This window comes from Sapajus apella, unplaced genomic scaffold (genome assembly GCF_009761245.1).
Source record: "Sapajus apella isolate SASKATOON/1434 unplaced genomic scaffold, GSC_monkey_1.0 scaffold2, whole genome shotgun sequence".
Classification (NCBI taxonomy): Eukaryota; Metazoa; Chordata; class Mammalia; order Primates; family Cebidae; genus Sapajus; species Sapajus apella.
Window position 1 is genome coordinate 10,629,750 of NW_022436942.1, and position 23,056 is coordinate 10,652,805.

A 23,056-nucleotide genomic window follows, 5' to 3' on the forward strand; every position below is an offset into this window, starting at 1 on the left:
CAACCACAGTACACAGCAGGTGTCCGCTGTTCCTCTTCCAAAACCAGTTCCCTCTCTGCTACTCTGACTTTAGCCAATACTGGCCTTCATGCAGTTACTTTCAAATGCCATGGCCCTTCACCCAAGTTATTCCACCTGCCTTAAATGATATCCCCCTTACTGTTTACATTTACTACAGCCCTCAGCTTAACTGTCACTTACTTAGAAAAGTCTTCAATGAATCTCATGTATAAAACCTCTCAAAGCACTATTTAGCATACCTTCTAAGCATTTAGTAACATTATAGTTACTTCTGTAATTATTTAAAGAATGTCTGTTTAACACACTAGCGGGTAAGCTTCATTAAGACTGCAACCTTGTTATTTTATTTCTCTGGGTTTTCCAAGCACCAAATATGTTAACCAGTTGATGAATGACTAAGCTCTCCACAAATACTTGAAAATTTTCTAAACAAAAAAAAAAAGAAAAAAAAGAAAAAAAAAAAAAATCCAAGCACCTAAAGAGATGCATTTAAAGGAAAAAATTAAAAAAATTTTCTGCCTAAATCTGTACTGTCTACCGACATGTGTCTATTTAAATTAAAACGTAATAAAACTCAAAATTTGTCTCTTCAGTTACATCAGTCGTATTTAAGTTTTAAACAGCTACATATGGCAAGTGGCTATTGTACAAGACAATGCAGATATAAAACACTGCCATCATCATGGAAAGTTCTACTAAACAGCACTGGTCGGCACGTTAAAATATTTTAAGTATCAGTCACAAAGTACACATAACACGTATAACTTATAGCACAGGAAACTACTTTTTCAAGGTTAACCACAACCACAAGGTTATTAACACCTGTTAATAATTATCTGTGCAATCATCTGTGCACTGAGGTGTTCTTTGTTTTGTTTCTCTTTTTCTTTCTTTTTTTTCCTTTTCTTTTTTTGAGACGGAGTTTCATTCTTGCTGCCCAGGCTGAAGTGCAATGGCGCCATCTCGGCTCACAGCAACCTCCGCCTCCTGGGCTCAGGCAATTCTGCCTCGGCCTCCCAAGTAGCTGGGATTACAGGGGTGCGACACCAGGCCCGGCCCGTTTTGTTTTTCCAAGAAGCTGAAAAAGAACCACGTATTTGACTCCAGGAAATACAGAATAGTTACAAGTTCTGATTCTATTGAACTTGAGGATAAGTGGTTAGAAAGAAAAATAAAAGTTCTGATTCTGGGTGGAAATAGAGGCTCAACATCCACCGTTTCCTCAAATGTAAAACTACCTCGAAGAACGGCGACTATTAAAATGAGATAATTAATACAGGACAAGTGAAAGCTTAACACACAGTGTGTGTCCAGTTAGTCACTGCTATTATTACAATTATAATTTTACCCTAAGAAGGATGAAGCAGCTAGGGCATTGAGAAGCTAAGTCTGTTAGCAGCGACTGGTGCCTTGCTCAGGGCAAAGCCAGAATGGGAAACGCTTCGTTGGACCCTCCAGCCCTATCCCCGGGGCAGGGGGCTTCCTCACCACGGATGCACCCGGGGAGGCTGCCAGCCTTTACGCCCCCACTGCAGAGCTCCTCGGCGTCCACGAACACCGAGTCTTCATCCTCCTCCACGTCGTCCCTTAGGTAGTCGTCGTCCTCCTCCTCCACCAGGTCCTTGGGTGGGAGCAGAGGTCCCTGCAGTTGGCGCAGGTACTGACTCGGCCTGGCCATACTTCTCCCGAACTCAACTCAAACAACTGGGGAAAACCCTGGCTAAGTGCACCGCCATGACCTCCCAATCAGTTCCACGCCGTGAAGGCCTTCAACTTCCGGAACGCCAAGGCGGCCGCCGGCGTGCGCGGGGCGGGGCGGGGCGGCAGCGAAGCTCCGCCTCACGTTTTCAGGAATTGCAGGAGGAGGGTGTGTGGAAGGGGCGGCGCCAGACGGGTTAGGCGCGGGAAAGGGAGAGTGCGGGGCGGGGAGATGGGCGGGGCTGCTGCTCCTCTGGGATTCCTGGTGCCTGGCGGTGAAGATCAGGGAGGTGCTGGGACGACATCTGCGCTGGGGAGTGACAGGCGTGGCACCTGCAGAACCGCCAATGCAAGGCATCTCCTGCGAAGAGAGAACGCGGAGAAAGTCCACTTCTGCTGAGCCTCAAGGACTCGGAATAGCAAGCCCTACCCCAACCTCCCCAAAACGAAAGTACTGAATAGCAGTTGTCCTTCTGGAGTCGGATCGAGGGCAGGGACCCAGGATTCTGTCTTTTTAATGTACGTTCCAGGCTGTCCATTTTGATGCTCAGCTAGATTTGGACACCACTGGATTACATGACATTCAAAGTTCTTTTCATCCTTTCCTCTGTGAGTGCACCCTGGTCTCCCAAACTTATTTAAGCTGGGCTGCTACCTGCGGCTGACACTGGAGAAAAAGTATTTCTCTGCAACCCAGAGGATAGACAAGAATAGGGGAAGGGTACTAGAAGAGAAAAGAACGTGATGTTAAAAACTGTTCTGGAGCTATGATTCTATTACTTGATGGGGATGGTACTTGAAAGTCTTGATAATCTTTAAGAAATACCATAAATAGATTACTAAATTACAGTATTGATACTGTTTATTTTATGATTATTCTCTTAGTAATAATCCTGAAATAACTAAACATACACTATTTACTAAATCCAAAAGCATCTTACGCTATATTTAAATATAGGTAAAAGCCACACCAAATATTTAAGAAAAATGTATAGGAGAAAATACAAAAATTGATTTTTTTCCTTTTAAGTAACAATTGATAAATGCCCACTTTTGTTGCTTTTAAAAGAAATACTGTTGCTGCTGAAAAACACCAGTGTTTCCAAGGATTGGCTATATGAGGTTGAATTCCTTTGACATTCACATGACTGCTGTTTTCACTACAACATTGAATCTCCCCCTTACTACATTTGCTACAGACCTCAGCTTAACTGTGTGACAAATGTCACACTTACTGTCCTCTTTGTTTCAAAACCCAGTGGATACTTTCCACCTCTCAGCAGTATTTGATACTGATAACTATTTTCTTCTTGTAGCATTCTGCTGCCTGGGCTCTTGTGACTTGCCTTCTCAGATTCTTCTCCTTCTTCTCTATTTACAGTCTTGGACTCTTCTGCTTGCCTCCTAAGTACTGGTATTCTCCAAGGCTCCATCCTAAGCATCTTCTTGCTCTATAATCCTTTCCTCTATCATTCTTCACCTACATGCTAATGATTCAGCCTAATCTGATCTCCAAATCATTCAAGTAACTGCCTAAAACATTGCCAGTCACTGCTGGATGCCCCTGACTCAGCGTATCTAAACTGCAACTTATCAGCGTCCCAAATCTGGGTCACTTATGTGTATATACATGGGATTTTCTTGCTACCAACATGCTGACTTGGACACACGACTCGACTCTAGATCTCTAGATGTTTCTTCTTCTTTTTTTTTTTTTCTTTTTGAAGACGAAGTTTCACTGTTGCTCAAGCAGGTCTTGAACTCCTAAACTCAAGTGATCCTCCTGCCTCGGCCTACCAAAGTGCTAGGATTACAGGCATGAACCACCACACACAGCACAGGTGTTAAACTCCCCCTACTTTTTTTTTGAGACAGGTCTATAGTGGTGCCGTCGCAGCTGACTGAAGCCTCAACTCCCAGCAGGCTCAAGTGATCCTCCCACATCAGCCTCTCAAGTAGCTGGGACCACAGGCCTGCACCACTATATCTGGCTAATTTTTTTTGTATTTTTTTGTAGCAACAGGGCTTCACCATATTGTCCAGGCTGGTCTCGAACTCCTGAACTCAAGTGATCTGCTGGCCTTGGCCTCCCAAACTGCTGAGATTACAGGCATGAGCCACTGCACGCAGCCACTAGATGTTCAGCTTCTATTCATATAGTTCCATTGCATTTTATTGGATAGTGTAAGTAGAAGTTTAGGATGGTAAGAATCTTACTTCTTCACGTTTTCTCATTCTTTAAAAAAAAGTTAACAATTCTGGCTTTCTGGATACCATTTTTACCATACACAGTAAGCACTGGTACTCAAACGTGGTTGTGCATCAAAATCACTTGGGATGTGTTCTAAAATTGAGATCCCTGGATCTATCCTGAAACTATAATTCCTAAAACACAAAACAACATAGACATAGGTTATCTACTCTATGGTTTTTGTAATAGCAAATGATTGGAAATAGCAGAGATGTTCAACAGCAAGAGACTAATGAAATAAATTGTAGTACCTCCGTATAAGGGAGTATTCTTCAGCTAATTTTTATAAAAAAAAAAAAAAAAAAAGAAAGAAAGAAAGAAAGAAAGATCGCTACAAATTGGTAGGGAATAGTTTCCAAGATACTGTATTAAATAAGAAAAAGCAAGATGTAAAACAATGCATATCATTTTATTTGTATGTGTTTGAATGTTGGGGGGAAAAAAGCACAGGAAATATAAACCAGAAGTTAATGAAAATAGCCAGGAATGGTGACTCGTGCCTCTAATTCTAGCACTTTGAGAGGCTGAGGTAGGAGGATTGCTTGAGCCCAGGAGTTTCAGACCAGGTTGAGCAAAATAGCAAGACTCTGTCTCAAAAAATAATAATAAGTTAGCCAGGCACAGTGGCATGCGCCTGTAGTCCAGCCACCCTGGAGGCTGATATGAGAGGATTGTGTGAGCCCAGGAGGCTGAGACTGCAGTAATCCATCATAAGAAGAAGAAGAAATTGATGAAAATAGTTACCCACAGAAGGGATGAAAACAGTATAGGACAGACAGGGGTTAGGAATGAGATCTCTGAGATTAACTTATTATATAGTTTGACTTCTGAATCATGTGTCTTACACATTCAAAAAATAAATAAAAGAAACAAAAGCAAAACAGAAAATTGAACACAAACAGAAACAAACAAATCTATCAAGTGAATTGCATAACCACTAAGAGACAATGATTATTTCAAGTTATGTTTAAATATTTTGGATAAACATTTTAAGTTACTCTAACTATACACTCCTAGTAGTTATACTCTGAAGACAAAAGATCTACAAAATGATCTTAAACTTCACTCATTATGATTAATGTTTGTTGTAATATTGTTATTGTAATTTTGAAATTATATATTGTAGGATAAAGAAAATAAGTAAATGTATCGTATTTTATCAAAGATTTTTAATGTACATGGAAAGAAACACAAATATAAAATAAAGTAAGTTAGATAAAACCTCCTACAACATTAAGCTGGAATTGAAAATATCAATATGGGCTTGTGATTTCTTAAAATGTATTTTCTAGTTCTATGTACCAAAAGGACCTGAAAGCAATGTCACCCCAGGAACTCTGATCACACCCACTATCTCAATTTTGTTTGTTTGTTTATTAGACAGGTTGTGCTGGAATTCAATGTCACAATCATAGCTCACTGTGACCTTGAACTCCTGGCCTCACGTGATCTTTCTGCCTCCCCCTTCCCAAAGTGTTGGGATTACAGCTCACTGCACTCAGTCTAATTTTGGTTTTGGAATCTGGGTGATTTTGTGTTTTCTAAAGCAAGGACCAGCCAGGCGTAGTGGCTCACGCCTTTAATCCCAGCACTTTGGGATGCTGAGGTGGGCAGATCATTTGAGGTCAGGAATTTGAAACCAGCCTGGCTAACATGGCGAAACCCCATCTCTACTAAAAATGTAAAAATTATCCAGGTGTGGTTGTGTGAGCCTGTAATCCCAGCTACTTCGGAGGCTAGGGCAGGAGAATTGCTTGAACCAGGGATATGGAGGTTGCAGTGAGCCAAGATGGTACCACTACACTCCAGCAAAAATAAATAAATAAATAAACAGGAGGAAAATTTTAGTATCAAAAGGAATAATGACTGCACTTGATTATAGCATACTAAGTAAATAAAATTGATGTGTTAATTGCGATAGTTAAAAAATGAATGAAATGCCAGTTTATAGAAAATTTTTAAGAAGAAATTCTAAAAATAGAAACCAGCATTTTCAAAAACCAGCATTTTGCAACCCCCAGTGTAATAACCGATTCAAGTAAGTATCACCAAAGGATATGAGCACCAATGGGGAACTGATAATCTCATGGCAGTAGTAGATTATGAGTTGCAAAGGGAAAAATGTACCTATACAGTAAAGGTACTTATCACTCACCTCTTAATCAAGTTATCAAACACAGTATCAATAATGGGACACAGCTGATACATATTTCATGCTATGATGCAATAAGATATATATAAGATTAGCTATTAAGTATTCTTACCAAAAGTATTTAACCTGATTTTAATCAAGGCTCTAGATCAGTAGTTTGATCGAGATATTATATGAACCACATATGTAATTTAAAAGTATCTAGTGGCCACATTGAAAAAAGAAACAGGTGACATTTGAATGATACATTTTATTTAATCCAACATATTCAAAATATTATTTCAAGATGGTAATCAATATAAAAATTATTAATAAAATATTTTACATTTTTTCATCCTAGTCTATAAAATCTGGCCTGTATGTTACCCTATAGCACGCTTCGATTTGAACTAGTCACATTTCAAGTGCTCAAAATTCACATGTCTAGTGACTACCATTTTGGAGAGCACAGTTGTAGACCTAATTTCCAATTTGCCCCAAATCCAAGGAAGTGAGGTACCAACTAAATGATACCATAAGGAAACAGAAAGATCTAGAACAAAGGTGAGAAAACTTTCTTTTGCAAAGGGAAAGATAGTAAATATTTCAGGCTTTGCATGCTATATATGGCCTCCATCACTCCTCCATCTCCTCCTTCCTTCTCTTCCTCTTCTTTTTTAATAATCCTTTAAATATGTAAAGCCTATTCTTAGCTCTACGGCTGTACAAAAACAGACTGTAGTTTGCCCACTCCTGATCTAGAATATGGGACATTCTACAAGACAACTGACCTGGGCATTCCAAAAAGTCAACGTCATAGAGAAAAAAGTTAGGAAAAAAATTAGATTCCAGGATTGCTGGTGGCCAGTGAGTGAAATTGAAGGCATAAGGAATGGGTGAGACGAGGCTAGAAGGAAGTGGGTGACAGCCAGAACTAGCAGTGTTTCAGGAGGCCACAACTTTGGCAAGATGCCACTAGAGGTTTTAAAGAGAAGCTTAACCATTTTCTCCTGACAACATGACTATTCATCTCACATAAACTAAACTCTCACTGCAATGCCCCCATGAAAGTTATCCTAGGAAATAGTTATTAAATAAATCAATTAATCTGAATCATGAAGTAATATCTTTCAGTATCTCATACATAATCCTTCTCACTTGGAAGACTTTTTTTTTTCCTTTGTTATATAATGTGTCTTCTAGTCATGTCTGAAATACATTTGTTTTAATGTGCCTGGCTGGCATCAAGGCAAGTAACACACTGTGAAGTGATCATTAGTAAAACCTAAACATTGTTTTGGGGGAATGGGTAGGGAATAAGGTTTAGTGATCTGTTTAATTACTGTGATGAGGCAAAGGATGCACTTAAGGTGCAGTTGTGATAATGACAGTTTCACAGTTATGTTGAAAGCACTACAAATTAATTTATCCTGATAAATGTTTAAACTAGTATTTTGTCTGTTTTGTTTGTAAAAGTGGGGTCCAAAAGGGTATGATAGAGTTAAGACAATAAATGAGTCAACAATACAGTACCATAGAGACACAATTATATACAGAGTAGAAATTATAATAAAGACATGTTAGATTTCATTGAGTCAATACATGTGCATACGAACAGCATGCAGTACTAGTATCCACTGATACTGAACGGCATGTAGTACCAGTATCCACTGTGTTCTTTCTAGGCACACAGTAGGGCTGGACTTCCCCATCTATTTGAAATTCATTATGATCATCTGACTTGCTTTGGCCAGCAGTGAGTCATCATATAATGGACAACTGCCCTGGAGAGTTATGTGACCCAGAGTAGATTTTGAAAAAATGAGAATAAACCTTTGTTGTATTAATGCACTTAATCCACAAAGGTTGTGGAGTTATTTCTTATGTCATCAGAACCTAGCCTATCCTTCCTGACATAACACTGATCATGCAATAGTTGTGTTGGTGGATACAGTTGAAAGATATAAGGAAACAGTAATGGCCCTTACCAAAAAGCTTCTATAATTTAATTGAGAAGATATGTATAATGAAAGTTAATTAAACCAGGGTCTGGGTAACTGCGTTGATTCAGAGGAGCTTTGAGTGCTAAAACACTGATAGTATGGTGCAGTACTAAAAGGGATATAAGGAGGCAGAAAGCCCTAGTCACAAAAAGCTGACATCTACAGTCATGTGTGGCTGAGTGCAGTGGCTCATGTCTATAATCCCAGCACTTTGGGAGGCTGAAGAGGGAGGAATTGCTTGAGCCCAGGAGCTCAAGATCAGCCTAGGCAACATGGCAAAACCCTGTCTCTACAAAAATTAGCCAGGCATGGTGGTGCGCACCCGTGGTCCCAGCTACTGGGAGGTGAAAGGTGGGAAGTCAAAGCATTGCTTGAGCCCAGGAGGTGGAGGTTGCAGTGAGCTGAGATCACATGATTGCACTCCAGCCTGGGCGACAGAATAAGAACCTGTCTCAACAAAACAAAACAATACAGTCATGTGTCACTTAAAGATAGGGGTACATTATCAGAAATGTATCCGTAAGTGATTTCATCATTGTGCAAACATCATAGAGTGTACTTACACAAACATAGCTCTATAACCTGCTACACCCCTAGGTCATATGGGATAGCCTATCATTCCTGGGCTATAAACCTGTACAGAATATTACTGTACTGAATCCTGTAGGCAATCGTAGGTCAATGGTATTTGTGTATCCAGGTATGAAAAAGGTACAGTAAAAATGCATTATTATAATCTTATGAAAACCACTATTCATGCAGTCCATCATTGACCAAAACATTGCTATATGTGGTGCATAACTTTCCATAATTCTCTAACTAGGCATACAGGTTCCTAGCAGTAAGTGGTGAGATACCTGAAGGAACAAAAAGACTCAAGATAAAAGCTTTCTGGTGTCCAGTTGACTCATATTATATTATTCAATACATTGTTGTTGTTTTTTTGAGATGGAGTTTCACTCTTGTCACCCAGGCTGGAGTGAAATGGCGCAATCTCAGCTCACTGCAACCTCTGCCTCTGGTGTTCAAGAAATTCTCCTGCCTCAGCCTCCTGAGTAGCTGGGATTACAGGTGCCCGCCACCACACCTGCCTACTTTAAGTATTTTTTTTAGTAGAGATGGGGTTTCTCCATGTTGGCCAAACTGGTCTGGAACTCTTGACCTCAGGTGATACACCCACCTCAGCCTCCCAACGTGCTGAGATTACAGGCATGAGCCACCATGCCCTGCCAATACATTGTTTTTATATTAAAACAAGTAAGGATATATTGTGTAAAATGAAAAACTGACATGAATATTAAGGTAAAAAATAAAACTTAAAAGTAAGTCCACCTTTGAGAAGACAGGTTGGTTGGGCAATACTTCAAGATTCCATAGGGCATTCATGACTTCTTCTTGGACATATGTATGTTTCAGTGGAAATGTTGATATAATTAATTGGCACTGATGTTAAGCCTTTGCCTTTAAATGTTACAAAGTAATGACCCCAATCCTCTCAATTACAATTTATTTTACATTATTACGTATGTTTTTACCCATGCTAGAATATTTGTAGGGCTAAATTCATGTCTTTATATGCATATGAGTTTGTGAGTTGTAGGACAGTATGTTCATTAAAAATTACTACCTTCACCGGGTGCAGTGGCTCATGCCTGTATCCCAGCTACTAGGGAGGCTGTGGCAGGAGAATTGCTTGGAGGCAGAGGTTGCAGTGAGCTGAGATCACGCCATTGCACTTCAGCCTTGGTAACAGTGAGCTGAGATCATGCCACTGCACTCCAGCCTGGGTGACACAGTGACACTCCGTCTCAAAAAATAAAAATGAATTACTGCCTCCCAATGAGCATGGTGGCTCACAATAGTAATTCCAGAGCTTCAGGAGGCTGAGGTGGAAGGACTGCTTGAGGCCAGGAGTTTGAGACCACCCTGAGCAATATAGCGAGACCCCATCATCACACACACACACACACACACACACACACACACACACACAATTAATAATAAGCTGGGTGTGGTGGTGCAAATCTATAGTCCTAGCTACTTTGGAGGTTGAGGCAGCAGGATTGCTTGAGCCCAGAAGTATAAGACTTTATTAAGCTGGGATTGTACCACTGCACTCCAGCCTGAGTGGCACAGTGAGACCCTAATTCAAAAAGTAAATGAATCCCAGCACTTTGGGAGGCCGAGGCAGGTGGATCACGAGGTCAAGAGATCGAGACCATCCTGGTCAACATGGTGAAACCCCGTCTCTACTAAAAATACAAAAAATCAGCTGGGCATGGTGGCGCGTGCCTGTAATCCCAGCTACTCAGGAGGCTGAGGCAGGAGAATTGCCTGAACCCAGGAGGCGGAGGTTGCGGTGAGCCGAGATTGCGCCATTGCACTCCAGCCTGGGTAACAAGAGCGAAACTTCGTCTCAAAAAAAAAAAAAAAAAAAAAAAAAAGTAAATGAAAGAAAGAAAGAAAAGAAAGAGAAAAAATCACTGCCTTTCTAAATACATTTTCTGGAAACTCCTTTCCTAACGAACATGCCATGGTTAAAGTGAGCACTAAAAAAAAAAGCACATCAACTCTGCCACCACAAAGAGATGGAGCTGGCGGTCAGTTTCTAGTTGATCCTGATGGTCTTTATTAGGCATTTTATGAAAATTATTTATCTCATCTTATATGATAAGTACAATTTTTTAAAAAGCAAACATTTGGAAAGTATTACTAAGAAGTAAATGACTACAATTCATTTATTCAGTCAATACATATTTTAGGATAGTTACTGTTCTGGGCACTGGAGAATAAGAGTAAACAAAACAGACCAAGCCCTTGTACATCCTAAGGAGGAGATAGCCAGGAGGCAAGTAAATATAAATATCAAGTGATGCTGAGGACTAGAGGCAAAGATAAAAGAGAGAAAGGGGATAGAGTGTGCTATGGTTTGAATATTTGTCCCCTCCAAAATTCATGTTGAGGGCTAGGCGGCGTGGCTCATGTCTGTAATCGCAGCACTTTGAGAGGCTGAGATGGGCGGATCACTTGAGATCAGGAGTTCCAGGTCAGCCTGGCCAACATGGTGAAACCACATCTCTACTAAAAATATAAAAAGTTAGCCAGATGGGGTGGCGCACACCTGTAATCCCAGCTATGGGGAAACCGAAGCATGAGAATTGCTTGAACCCAGGAGGTGGAGGTTGCAGTGAGCTGAGATGGTGCCACTGCACTCTAGCTTGGGTGACAGAGCAAGACTCTATCTCAAGAAAAAAAAAATTATGTTGAAACTTAATCCCCAATGTGGCAGCATTGAAAGGTGAAGACTTTAAGTGGTGATTGGGTCATGAGGTATCTTCCCTTGTGACTAGATTAATCCATTCATGGATTAGTGGGTCAATGGATTAATCGGTTATCATGGGAGTAGAACTGGTGGACCTTGAGAGCTTGTTTGGAGGTTCTGGCAGGGGAGTGTAGCTACTTGTATACCCTTAACTAAGATCAGTTCTCCTCTATTGGGGATGGTTGTCCTCTTCGACCGAGCATACAGCTTTGGGAGGGACATACACAGAGTGGTGAGGGAGGAAGCAGACACCTGCCTAGCCAGCCAGATCAGCAGAATCAACTTGGGGAATCAATGGGGTGACAGATGTTGCAGACAGATCGCCCTCACATCCAGGAGTGGTGGCTTTATAAGAAGAGGAAGAGAGACCTGAACTAACATGTTCAGCCCCCTCACCATGTGATGCCCAGTGCTACTCCACCAGCAAGAAGGCTTTCACCAGATATGGCCTCTCTACTTCAGACTCTCCAACCTCTATAACTGTAAGTTGTAAACAAACTCCTTTTCTCTATAAATTATCCAGTTTTAAGTATTCTGTTACATGCAGCAGAAAATGAACTAACACAGAGTCTGACTGTAGTGAGGTTTTGCCATTTCAGATAGAATGATGGATTGAAACCAAGGCAGAGATATTAAAAATTGACAATGATGAGATATTGTGTTATATTGGCTATGGAATGAATTATTGAATAGAAGGAATGCAAATCAGGGAACGTGCGAAAAGGCCTATGCTGATGCAATCTATAATCATCAATAGATGAAGACTGACTTTCTGGAATAGAAATATATTTGAACATTCCACAGAGTTATTCTTGTTACAAAAGATAGACTGCATTTAGGTCAGCAAGTCTGTTTTCCTGGATTTATTTTAAATGGCTGAAAATTTCCTCCATTTGTGGCAAGATTTTATAAGCAACATCCGCTTCTGGCCAAGAGGGGAGAAAATCATCTGGCAATGGAGAAAAGTGAGATATGAAGAACTAGGTTGGAATGATCATGAGCAAAAAGGGAAAGAATGACTGAAAGAGAGACAGGAAGGAGAATATGGAAAGATGATGTCGTGAAGATATGGCAGGCAGATGCAGGGGAGTTTCAAAAGAATTGGAAAATTCTCCTTTAAAAAACAAAGCCATAATGCAGTAATAACTCATGTTACACAATGGCAGAATTCAAAAATCTCTGAAATTTTATTTTTGATGAAAGAAAACACAGGCTGAGTGTGGTGGCTCATGCCTGTAATCCCAGCACTTTGGGAGGCTGAAGCATGTGAATCACCTGAAGTCAGGAGTTCAAGACAAGCCTGACCAACATGTCGAAACCCCATCTCTAATAAAAATACAAAAAAATTAGCCGTGCGTGGTGGTGTGTGCCTGTAATCCCAGCTACTCAGGAGGGTGAGGCAGGAGAATTGTTTGAAGCCAGGAGGTAGAGGTTGCAGTGAGCTGAGATGGCACCACTATACTCCAGCCTGGGCAACAGAGAGAAACAGGAGAAATGAATGCTCTTTACCTCCTTCCTGGGTGGCTCAGTTTTAGAGAGATTATTGCTGGCTGACATCTTTTCCATAATATTTGGCCATAAGTTTATATTTTGAAAGAAACTACATTTGCCCAAGTCTTCAAAAAGCTCCACCTGTGATCTGTTTGCTACGTAAAATCATTGTTGAAGTATGGCAGTAAGCACAAGATTTAAACATTTCTGATTTAAGCACTATTCCCTGAATTGTGTTTATTTTTCCTATTTATTATTATTTTTTTTTGAAATATCTCTTTGAGGGCCAGGCATGCTGACTCATGCCTCTAATCCCAGTATTTTGGGAGGCTGAGGTGGGTGGATCACCTGAAGTCAGGTGTTCAAGCTGACTGGCCAACATGGTAAAACCCTGTCTCTACTAAAAATATAAAAATTACAAAAACAAGCCAGGTGTGGTGGTGGATGCCTGTAATCCCAGCTACTCAGGAGGCTGAGGCAGGAGAATTGCTTGAACCCAGGAGGCGGAGGTTGCAGTGAGCTGAGATCGTACCAAGGCATTCAGCCCGGGCAACAGAGCAAGACTCTGTCTCAAAAAAAGAAAAAGAATGAAATATCTCCCTCTGTGTGCCCTTTCATTACGATGTCACATTCAGGGCCATCCCTGGGGATATTTTGCAGGGGCCCTATCATATAAACAGCATAAGCCACTCCAGATCTACCTGTCACTATCATTTCAATAACTGAAGTGCACACAAGCCTATAAATAGATAAGATAGATAGATAGATAGATAGACAGATAGACAGATAGATAGATAGACAGATAGATAGATGATATTGTATTACTCAGTAGACGTGAGGTAACCCTTGCTAGGTCACCCTTCTAAAACCTGGGCCGGGTCAGAGAACACCAGAATGACTGCATAGGCAGGAGTCATGGAAATCCTCAGGGTATCTGGTAGACTTCATCCATGGGACAGAGGGTTAGAGAGCACCCCAAATGGAAGACTAACAGGGATGGGGGCCTACAAAGGGTTCCTATCCAAGTTTGAGACACCCCACTCAGATGGTGCTGCCAATCTCAGCTGGTCCCAAGTACTAGAGGAGGTCTTAGAAGATTTGAGGAAAGCACTTCAAAGAATGGGGTTCCCTGAGGCCAGGTTAAGAACCCTGCTTACCCCAGTGTGAGAGTCATACCAACACTAGACTCTACACCTTTCTTCCTTGACTTATTATGAATTCCTTGTGTAGAAGTTGGCCACACAACTTCTACATTCTTTCTTTTTGTATCAATCAACTTCATAGTACAAATGTGTTATTAATATTATTAATATATCACTATCTTACATTGCACCATGTTCCTTCTTATTGATTTTATCAAACGTAACCTCCTCTGTTGTAGTCCTCATTTAGATATGATCTAGACCCAATCCCCTCTCATCTATTCAAGGACATCACTTCAGCAATTCTCCCTTCTTTCTTATATTATTTACTTTTCTCTTTTGAATTATTTCCATCAGCACACAAAAATATGGTTGCATTTATCATCTCAAAAAAGTCCTTTCTTTGGGAGGCTGAGACAGGCAGATCACTTGAGGTCAGGAGTTCAAGACCAGCCTGGTGAACATGGCAAAACCCCATCTCTACTAGACCAGGCACAATGGCTCACGCGTGTAATCCCAGCACTTTGGGAGGCCAAGGCAGGTAGATCACCCGAATTCAGGAGTTTGAGACCAGCCTGGCCAACATAGTGAAATCCCATTTCTACTAATACAAAAAATTAGGCAGGCATGGTGGCATGGGCCTGTAGTCCCAGCTACTTGAGAGGCTGAGGCAAGAGAATTGCTTGAACCCAGGAGGCAGAGGTTGCAGTAAGCTGAGCTTGCACCACTGCAAGCCAGCCTGGGTGACAGGGTGAGACTCTGTCTCAAAACCATCAATCAATAAAAATAAATAAATACATAAATACACAAAAATTAGCCAGATGTGGTGGCACACACCTGTAGTCCCAGCTACTTGGGAAGCTAAGGCTGGAGAATCAGTCAAACTCAGGAGCAGAGGTTGCAGTGAACTGAGCTGCCACTGTACTCCAGCCTGAGTAACAAAATGAGACTGTCTCAAAAAAAAAAAAATCCTTTCTTTGCCCTCCCTTCCCCATCAGCTACCTTCTCATTTCCTTGCTCCTGCAGCAAAACCACTTGAAAGAGCTATCTGTGCATATTACCTGCTGCTCCTCTCATTCAGTGCTGACTTGGCTTGAGTTCTGGTTGTACTCTGCACAGAGGCATTTGGTAGAGAGAGGGCACAGGTACAGACTAATATCCACTCCATTCTCTGCTTGCCAGGCAGAAAGCTTGACATAAGACTTTGTCATCCTTGGAGAAGAAACATTTGGAACTTGGTCTATCCAGAAGCACCACCTTTTTTTATTGATCAGCCTGAAGCAGGCCCATCTTTTCTGATTCTAGAAAAGGTCCTGCATGTGTTTAGGATAGACTTGGTCTCCTGGTCTTTGTTAGCCCATATCAGTGAGGCTTCAAACCCATACATCCCTGAAATTCCTTTAGTGCAAGGTCACCAGTGACCTCCACATGGCTAAAAGCAGTGGTTAGTACATTAGTTTCCTATTGCTGCTATAACAGATTACCCCAAACCCAGTGGTTTAAAACAGCACAAATTTTTTATCCCACAGTTCTTACAGTCAGGAGTTGAAAATGAGGCAGCAGGGCTGCTTTCCTTCTGTAGGTTCCAGGGGACAATCATCCCTTGCTACATTCCTCAGACCTCTGTGTCCACGGTCACATTGCTTTCTCTGACTTCGACTCTGAATCTCTTGCTTCCCTTTTATAAGGACCCTTGTGATTACATTGGTCCACATGGACAATCCAGAATAATCTCCCCATCTCTAGATCCTCATTGACCACATCTCCAAAGTTCTTCTTGCTGTGTAAGATAAAGTCATAGGCTCTGGGGATTGGGATGTGGACATCTTTGTGGAGGTGGGAGAACATTACTCAGCCTACCACAGTTAGTTCTCAGTTGTTCTCTTATTGACCAGTCAGCAATATTTGATGTCCCTGATCTGTCCTTCTGCTTTTATACATTTGTATCTCTTGGTTTCGGGCATGCCACAGTCTCTTGGTTATCTCCCTCCCTCACGGCTGCTCTGTCTGTGTAGCCTCCGTGGCCTTCCTTACTTTCCATGACCACTCGGTCCTTGGTCTTCTCTGTCCAGACACCATTTATTCTTATGGCCTTGAGTATTACCTATATTCTGTGGTCCTTAAATTTGTATCACTGACTATGCATCACTTTTTCCTCTCCTCTTTTTTAGATGGAGTCTCGCTTTGTCACCCGGGCTAGAGTGCAGTGGCACAATGTTGGCTTACCGCAATCTCTGCCTCCCGGGTTCAGGCAATTCTCCTGCTTCAGCATCCTGAATAGCTGGGATTATAGGCACATGCCACTGTGCCCAGCTAATTTTTATATTTTTAGTAGAGACAGGGTTTCACCATGTTGTCCAGGCTGGTCTTGAACTGACCTCAAGTGATCCACCTGCCTCAGCCTCCCAAAGTGCTGGGATTACAGACGTGAGTCACTGAGCCTGGCCTTATACATCACTTTTAAACTACAAACTTGTATTTCCAACTGCCTGCTTAACATCACCAGTCAGATCTCTTTTAAAACTTAGCATGGCTAAACAGGATTTCCTGACCGTTCTGCCTCCCCAGATCTGCTCTACCTACTGTCTTCCCCATCTCAGTTAATGGTAACTTCATCTTTTGGTTGCTCCAGCCAAACTCTTTAGAGTCAATCCTGACTCTTCTCTATTTCCTACATCCCATGTATAATCCATCACCAAATCTCATTGGCTCTACCTTCAAAACAGACCCAGAATCCATGCACTTCTCACCATCCCTGCTGCTCCCATCCTGGTCTCAGCTGCTTCCCTTTCTGTTCTGGCTGATTGCAATCATCTCCTAACTGGTCTCCTAGTTCCAATTTTGCTTCCTACAGCATTTTTTCCAATGGAGCTGCTATAATGATTCTTTTACCACAGGTCAGATTGTATTACTCCTTTGCTCAAAACCCTGCAAGAGATCCACCTCACACTCACGGTAAAAGCAAAGCCTATTAGGCCCTGCATGCTCTACCCTCACATCAGTCTCTCTGGCCTTCTCACTTCCTACTCTCCCTTTGCTCATTTTGCTTCAGGTCCACTGGCCCAGCCCCCTTGTTGTTGCTTGAACACGTCAGATGTGCTTCTGCCAAAGGGTCTTTGTACTGTCTGTTCTCTTTGCGTAGAATAGTTTTCCCAGTGCACTGTGTGGCTAACTCCCTTACCATCTTTGTATCTTTGCTTAAGATAAAAGATTATCATCTTCTCAGTGGGGCTGACTCTGTCCACTAGACCCAAGGCCCTTTGTGGCAATGTGAAGTGCTAGAAACTTTTGAAAGTAATTGTGTAATGTCTTTTAAAATCTATCAATATATCCTTTAATATAGCACTTCCCATTTTGGAGACTCTCTCCTATAGAAATGATAGTACCTCTGTGCAAGTATAAATACATAAGAATATTTATGACATCATTTTTATAGTAAAAAAGCAACTGAAAACCATCTGATTGCTCAATAGAAAAATGATTAAATTTATTATGGCAAATCATATTTAAAAACACTAGTGATTAAAGAGAATTAAGTTCAAAGCTTAAGCATATCAGTGCTGTCTAATTAAGTAAAATGACACATTGCAGAGTAATGTGCGAAGTATTATTACCTTTTTGAAAACCAATAGCAAAACAAAAGTCTGCATAACTGTTTTAAGACCACGGTAAAAGCGTAACTGGATACACATTAAGCTGCCAATATCAGTCACCAAGATGATATGAGAACAGAATAGAATAGAGCAGGAAATAATTGACTTTGTCATGAAATACTTTTTGTTGTTTTCTTCATTAACATGTGCACACAATTCAGTAATTACTATTAATTAATTTTTAGTTTAAATAATGATTTTAACATATTTTAATAATATATCAGACTTTTTTTTTTTTTTTTTGTCTTTTCACCAGTGGTTGCTAAGAAGAACCCTACCTGATGAACGAGAATCAGGCTACCATTCTAGTATATTTGCCTTTATTAAACTCTGCTTGTATCTACAAATATTTGTACCTTGGTGCTCACCTACTATAGGAATCAGCTCTCTTGGAAACTCAAGGAAAAATTCCTCTTCAATTTATATTGAAGAAAATCATCTAATCTTCCTTCCTTATCCCTGCTGGTTCCATCCTTTACTCCTCACCCCCATTCCTCAGCTCTAGCCAGAACTGTTTGTGTCATAGAGGTGATATTTTATAGGTTGCACACACTCAGCATGCAAAAATATGATTTTCTTTACTTTGCAAAGGCTGAACTTGATTTTTGTCTCAAGCTCCTATTCTTCCTGATTAAAATAACACATCTAGTCAACTCAAATAACTCAGTAAGTTCAAAGTGGTTTTGTTTTTTTTTTCATGTCAGGTTTAATTTCTATCAGTATTTTCTTATTCCTACTCATTTATTCTGGGATAGCATTCATGTTCTAGGGATGCATGGTCCTGAGGAAATATCTGCGTTGTTCTTTTCCCTGTGCCAGTGTTTGCTGAGGTGTACAAGTCTTATCCAAACCTGAGCATGGCTGTCTCTCCTCTGGTGCCCACTGAAGGCTCCATGGCCCTATCTGGTCCGGGGCTGCAGAGTCCATACCATTTTTCACTATGGTGCTTCTGTGTCAACTGCATGCCAACTTCAGAGCCCATATCCTTGTCTCAAACAAACATTGTGTCTTTTCTTGGGGACTCAGGGAAATTCACCCATTCTCAAGGCGGCAGGAAATGTGATAGGACCACCTCAAGGCGTCTTGCCATTGGCATGTCATCCAGCCATCCACAGCCTGAGTTCTCTTGCACCACAGTGCTACAGGGAGCTTTCCTGAGGCTGTTGCCTTGCAGCATCTCAGACAGAAAGCAGGCTACAAGTCTTCCCTTCTCAAATCCTCACACTTTTCTGGGGGCCACCCTCCCACCCTGTCTTGGAGCTAAGATCATGGAGGTGAGACTTGCCTCCCTTTTAGGAAGTCCCACCAATGCCTAACTCACTTGCTTCCTTTCCTTCTCTTCTTGCACCCCCCTCTGCCACTAAAAAGGCTATTTTCTAGTGTTGGAACATTGTGTAAGGGGCACTGCAAAGTAGTGGGGGAGCCCTGTCAGCAGGCGTTCTCATCTCTTTCTGCACTGATTTTTTTCAAACAAAAGCTAAGAATCTGATATTTAACACCAGCTTCCTGATCTGTGGAAAGTGAGTAGTTCTCAGGGCACTGAATGAGTGAAGAAAGTCAATGAATTGGAAAGTGCAGAAAGCTCACTGGTTAAAACTTCCCATATTATCCCTCCCTATATTCATACACATTTAGCGCTTCTGACCTTGGCATCTATCTTGCTTCCTACAACTTCGTCAGTCCACTTTCATTCATTTGAGTATTTGCTGATGACCTGCTGTGTTTCAGGCACTGTGCTAGATGTAGAGCTACAGATGGACAAAGCATGGTCCTTCATCTCAAGAAGGAGCTCATAGTCTAATAAGGGAGCAGCCTTGTAAACAACAAATGCAAGAAAGTGTTAAAGGCACTAGGTTAGGTTACAGATACACAATGCTTTCCATTAGCTGAATCTGTAGAAACTGAGTCAGCTGACAAGGTAGAGGAAAGAGCTTTCCAAATAGAGTAAAGAGCTTTTCAAATAGAGGGAATAGCAAATATAGAGAAAGAACAAGTGAGCATGATTTTAGCAGCTACAAGTAGTTGGGGAGATGAAGTTAGAGAGTCAGGTGCACCTGGATTATGGAGGCTTTCAAATGCCATACAAAGGGATATTAACTTTCTACTATAGACCAGTGGATTTTAAACTCAGGATCCATGGACCTTTGAGACCATGGAAGAGCTTCATGTAGGTCTATGGTTCCCCCGGATACTGCATATAAAATTTATAAGAATTAGGTATGGATTTTTCTGAGGTCTGCAGCATTTATTAGGGGATCAAGGCTCTACAAAAAATTAAAAACCACTGGATTAGAAAATGGGAGTCCATAGAAAAGGAACAGAGTAGAAAATAAGATGAACGTGCTATTGAAATATACAGACAGCAGAGACTGAGTGGAAACCAACTAAACTGAAGAATATATTTGGAGAAGTTTTGGAGATGTCAGGAAAGAATTATGTTCAAGAAGTTAACAAAGCTGGTGAGGGTTTGTGGGTAATTCTGCGCCTTTACAAACAAGGAATTTCCTCTCTGTGCCCTCTGAAATCAGCACCTTGGCGGACTTGCCAGGAAGTTTCCTAATGTCAAATTTATCAAAGCCATTTCAACAACCTGCATACCCAATTATTCTGATAGGAATCTGCTCATGATATTTGTTTACCTGGAAGGAGATATCAAGGCTCAGCTTGTCGGTCCTCTGGTGTTTGGTGGCATGAAGCTGATGAGAGATGAGTTAGAGTGGAAACTGAATCTGGAGCAATTAAGAGACCTGGAGGAAAGCCCTAAGAAACCGACTGAAGATGTGTTGCTGTCCTCAGTGCGGCACTCTGTCCTCAGGAGGAGGCACAGCCATTCCCAGTGTGACTGAGGCTGCAACTTCTGTAACTTGCAGAACTTCTTTGTGACAAATTGTCCAGATTTTTTTAAAATGGGAAAAAGCAAAAAGGAAGGTTTTTAGTTTTGTGTAAATTATGTTTCAGATCTTTATATTTCAGAAATAAACATTGCTAGAAATTCTGTTAAATTTTTTGGAACTTTTAAAAATTATAGTACTTCCTTAAAAAAAATTAAAACCAGCTCTTGGTATGGCAAAAAAAAAAAAAAAAAGGAAAAGAAACAAAATGAAGACAACTCAAAAAAAACTTTTGCAAATCATATATCAAATAAGGGACTAGTATTCAGAATATATGAAGAATATATAAAGAACTATTACAAGTAAACAATAAAAAGACAACCCAATTTTTAAATGGCAAAGGATTTGAATAACCGTTTTTCCAAAGATGAAATACAAATGAACAATCACATAAAACGATGTTCAATGTCATTAATCAGGGAAATGCAAATCAAAACTATAAGTTACCATTTCACACCCAAAGGTTGATTATACTTTAAAAAGAAACACGGAAAATAACAAATATTGGCAAGGAAGTAGAAATATTGGAACCCTCATACATTGTTGATGGGCTTGCAAAAGGGTGCAACTGCCTTGAAAACAGCTCAGCAATTTCTCGAAATGTTAAACTTAGAGTTACCATATGACTCAGCAATTTCACTCTGAGCTATATACCCATGATAATTGGAAACATAGCCACACAAAAATCTGTACACAAATGTTCATAGCAGTGTTATTCACAATAGCCAAAAGGTGGAAACACCCCAAATACCCATCAACGGATAAGTGGATAAAGTATTATATCCATACAACATAATATTATTCAGCAATAAAAAGGAATGAAGTATTAATACATTGGATGTATTAATGGATGAACAACATGGATGAACCTTGAAAACATGTGAAAGAAGACAGTCACAAAAGACCACATATTGTATTAAACATTTATATGAAACATCCAGAATAGGCAAATCTCTACAGACAGGCAGTAGGTTAATAGTTGGCTAGGGCTGAGAAGTAGGTATGGTTTTGGGGAAATGAGGAGTTAATGGGTATAGAGTTACTTTTAGGGGTAATACAAATAAAAATAAAAATTGATGGCTGGGCATGGTGGCTCATGACTGTAATCCTATCACTTTGGGAGGCTGAGGCGGGTGGATAACTTGAGGTCAGGAGTTCGAGACCAGCCTGGCCAACATGGTGAAACCCCATCTCTACTAAAAATACAAAAATTAGCCAGGTGTGGTGGGTGGTATGCACCTGTAATATCAGCTGCTCTGGAGGCTGAGGCAGGATAATTGATTGGTGGGAGGCAGAGGCTGCAAAGAGCCAAGAATGTGCCACTATACTCCAGCATGGGTGACAGAGCAAGACTCCATCTCAAAAAACAAACAAATAAACAAAAAACAAAGAAAACTGATTATGGTGATGATTGCACAACTCTGTTAATATACTAGAAAACTGAATTGTAAACTTTAGTGAATTGTCTAGTGTGTGAATTATATCTCGATAAAGCTGCTAAAAATTGAGTTTTTTGTAAAAAAAGGGAATAGGTTATAATAAGTTATGTAATGTTTTCCTTTGGGGTGAACATGAAGATTTTGATTAAAAAGGGACTTGTGGGACTCTCAGATGTTAACAACATGCTATTTTGAAGTCTGAATGGTAGTTACATGGGTGGTGTTTTTGTGTGTGATAATTTAAGCTGTGCCCTCGTGCTATTCATGCAGCTTCTGTACATATGTTTATTTCACCAGGAAAAGTTTATGAAAGTATACCAAAATATTGATTTTAAACAAATTTAAATTTAAAACAAGTCTAACGGAATGGATTAATGATTTTATTTTGTCTTTATGTGTCTACCATTTACCAGTGGCATTAACTTGGCAAGGCACCCAACCTCTAGAAGCCTCAGTTCCTTCTCCCATTAAAAGGGGACCCTATTATGTCTGTATAATAGGCTGAACCTATAATTGTTAGAAACCACCTTCTTTTTTGCCCAGAACAGTATAGGCTTTTGACATCATCTAAAAACATAAAAAGTTATCTGAGAAAATGCCCATTTTCTGGGCACAAGGTGAACCTACCTGGTCAGTGTGGCACAAAGAAAGGCTCTGTAGCACGAAGGAATCGGAGAAAAATCAAGTCTAGGTGCGTTAGGACACGACCAGCAAGGCAGCAAAATGGGGATAAGGAAGAATGCTCTCTGGTGGGTACAGGTGTAGAGGCTTCTCAGCTGAGGCCAAAGAGAGACCAGATTAGGGCTGGCAGTCAAACACCAATGGCCATGCATCTACCTCTGAGACAACAGGAGAAATATGTGTTCCCAAATCCTCAGGCCTTCAGGGATTGACCTAACTGTTAAGATCCAAACAAAATAACTCAGTCCTCCCTCTCACATAATTGCAGAAAGTCCAGTATCTCTACAATGTTCATCAGGGTAGAGGGAGAGGGGGAAGCTTTGTCGTTAGTGC

General features: G+C 40.7%; 1 protein-coding gene and 1 pseudogene across 1 annotated transcript in view; one reads left to right on the forward strand and one right to left on the reverse strand.

Moving 5' to 3' along the window:
* HELB (DNA helicase B) overlaps nucleotides 1-1,851 on the reverse strand; it is a 36,395-nt gene extending 34,544 nt beyond the window's left edge. Inside the window, exon 1 of the mRNA XM_032286778.1 lies at nucleotides 1,510-1,851. Coding sequence (XP_032142669.1) covers nucleotides 1,510-1,699 — 190 coding nt within the window. The 5' untranslated portion in view covers nucleotides 1,700-1,851. The remainder of the gene's footprint in view (nucleotides 1-1,509) is intronic.
* Nucleotides 1,756-20,679, forward strand: LOC116557333 (annotated as a pseudogene).
* The last annotated feature ends 2,377 nt before the right edge of the window (nucleotides 20,680-23,056 follow it).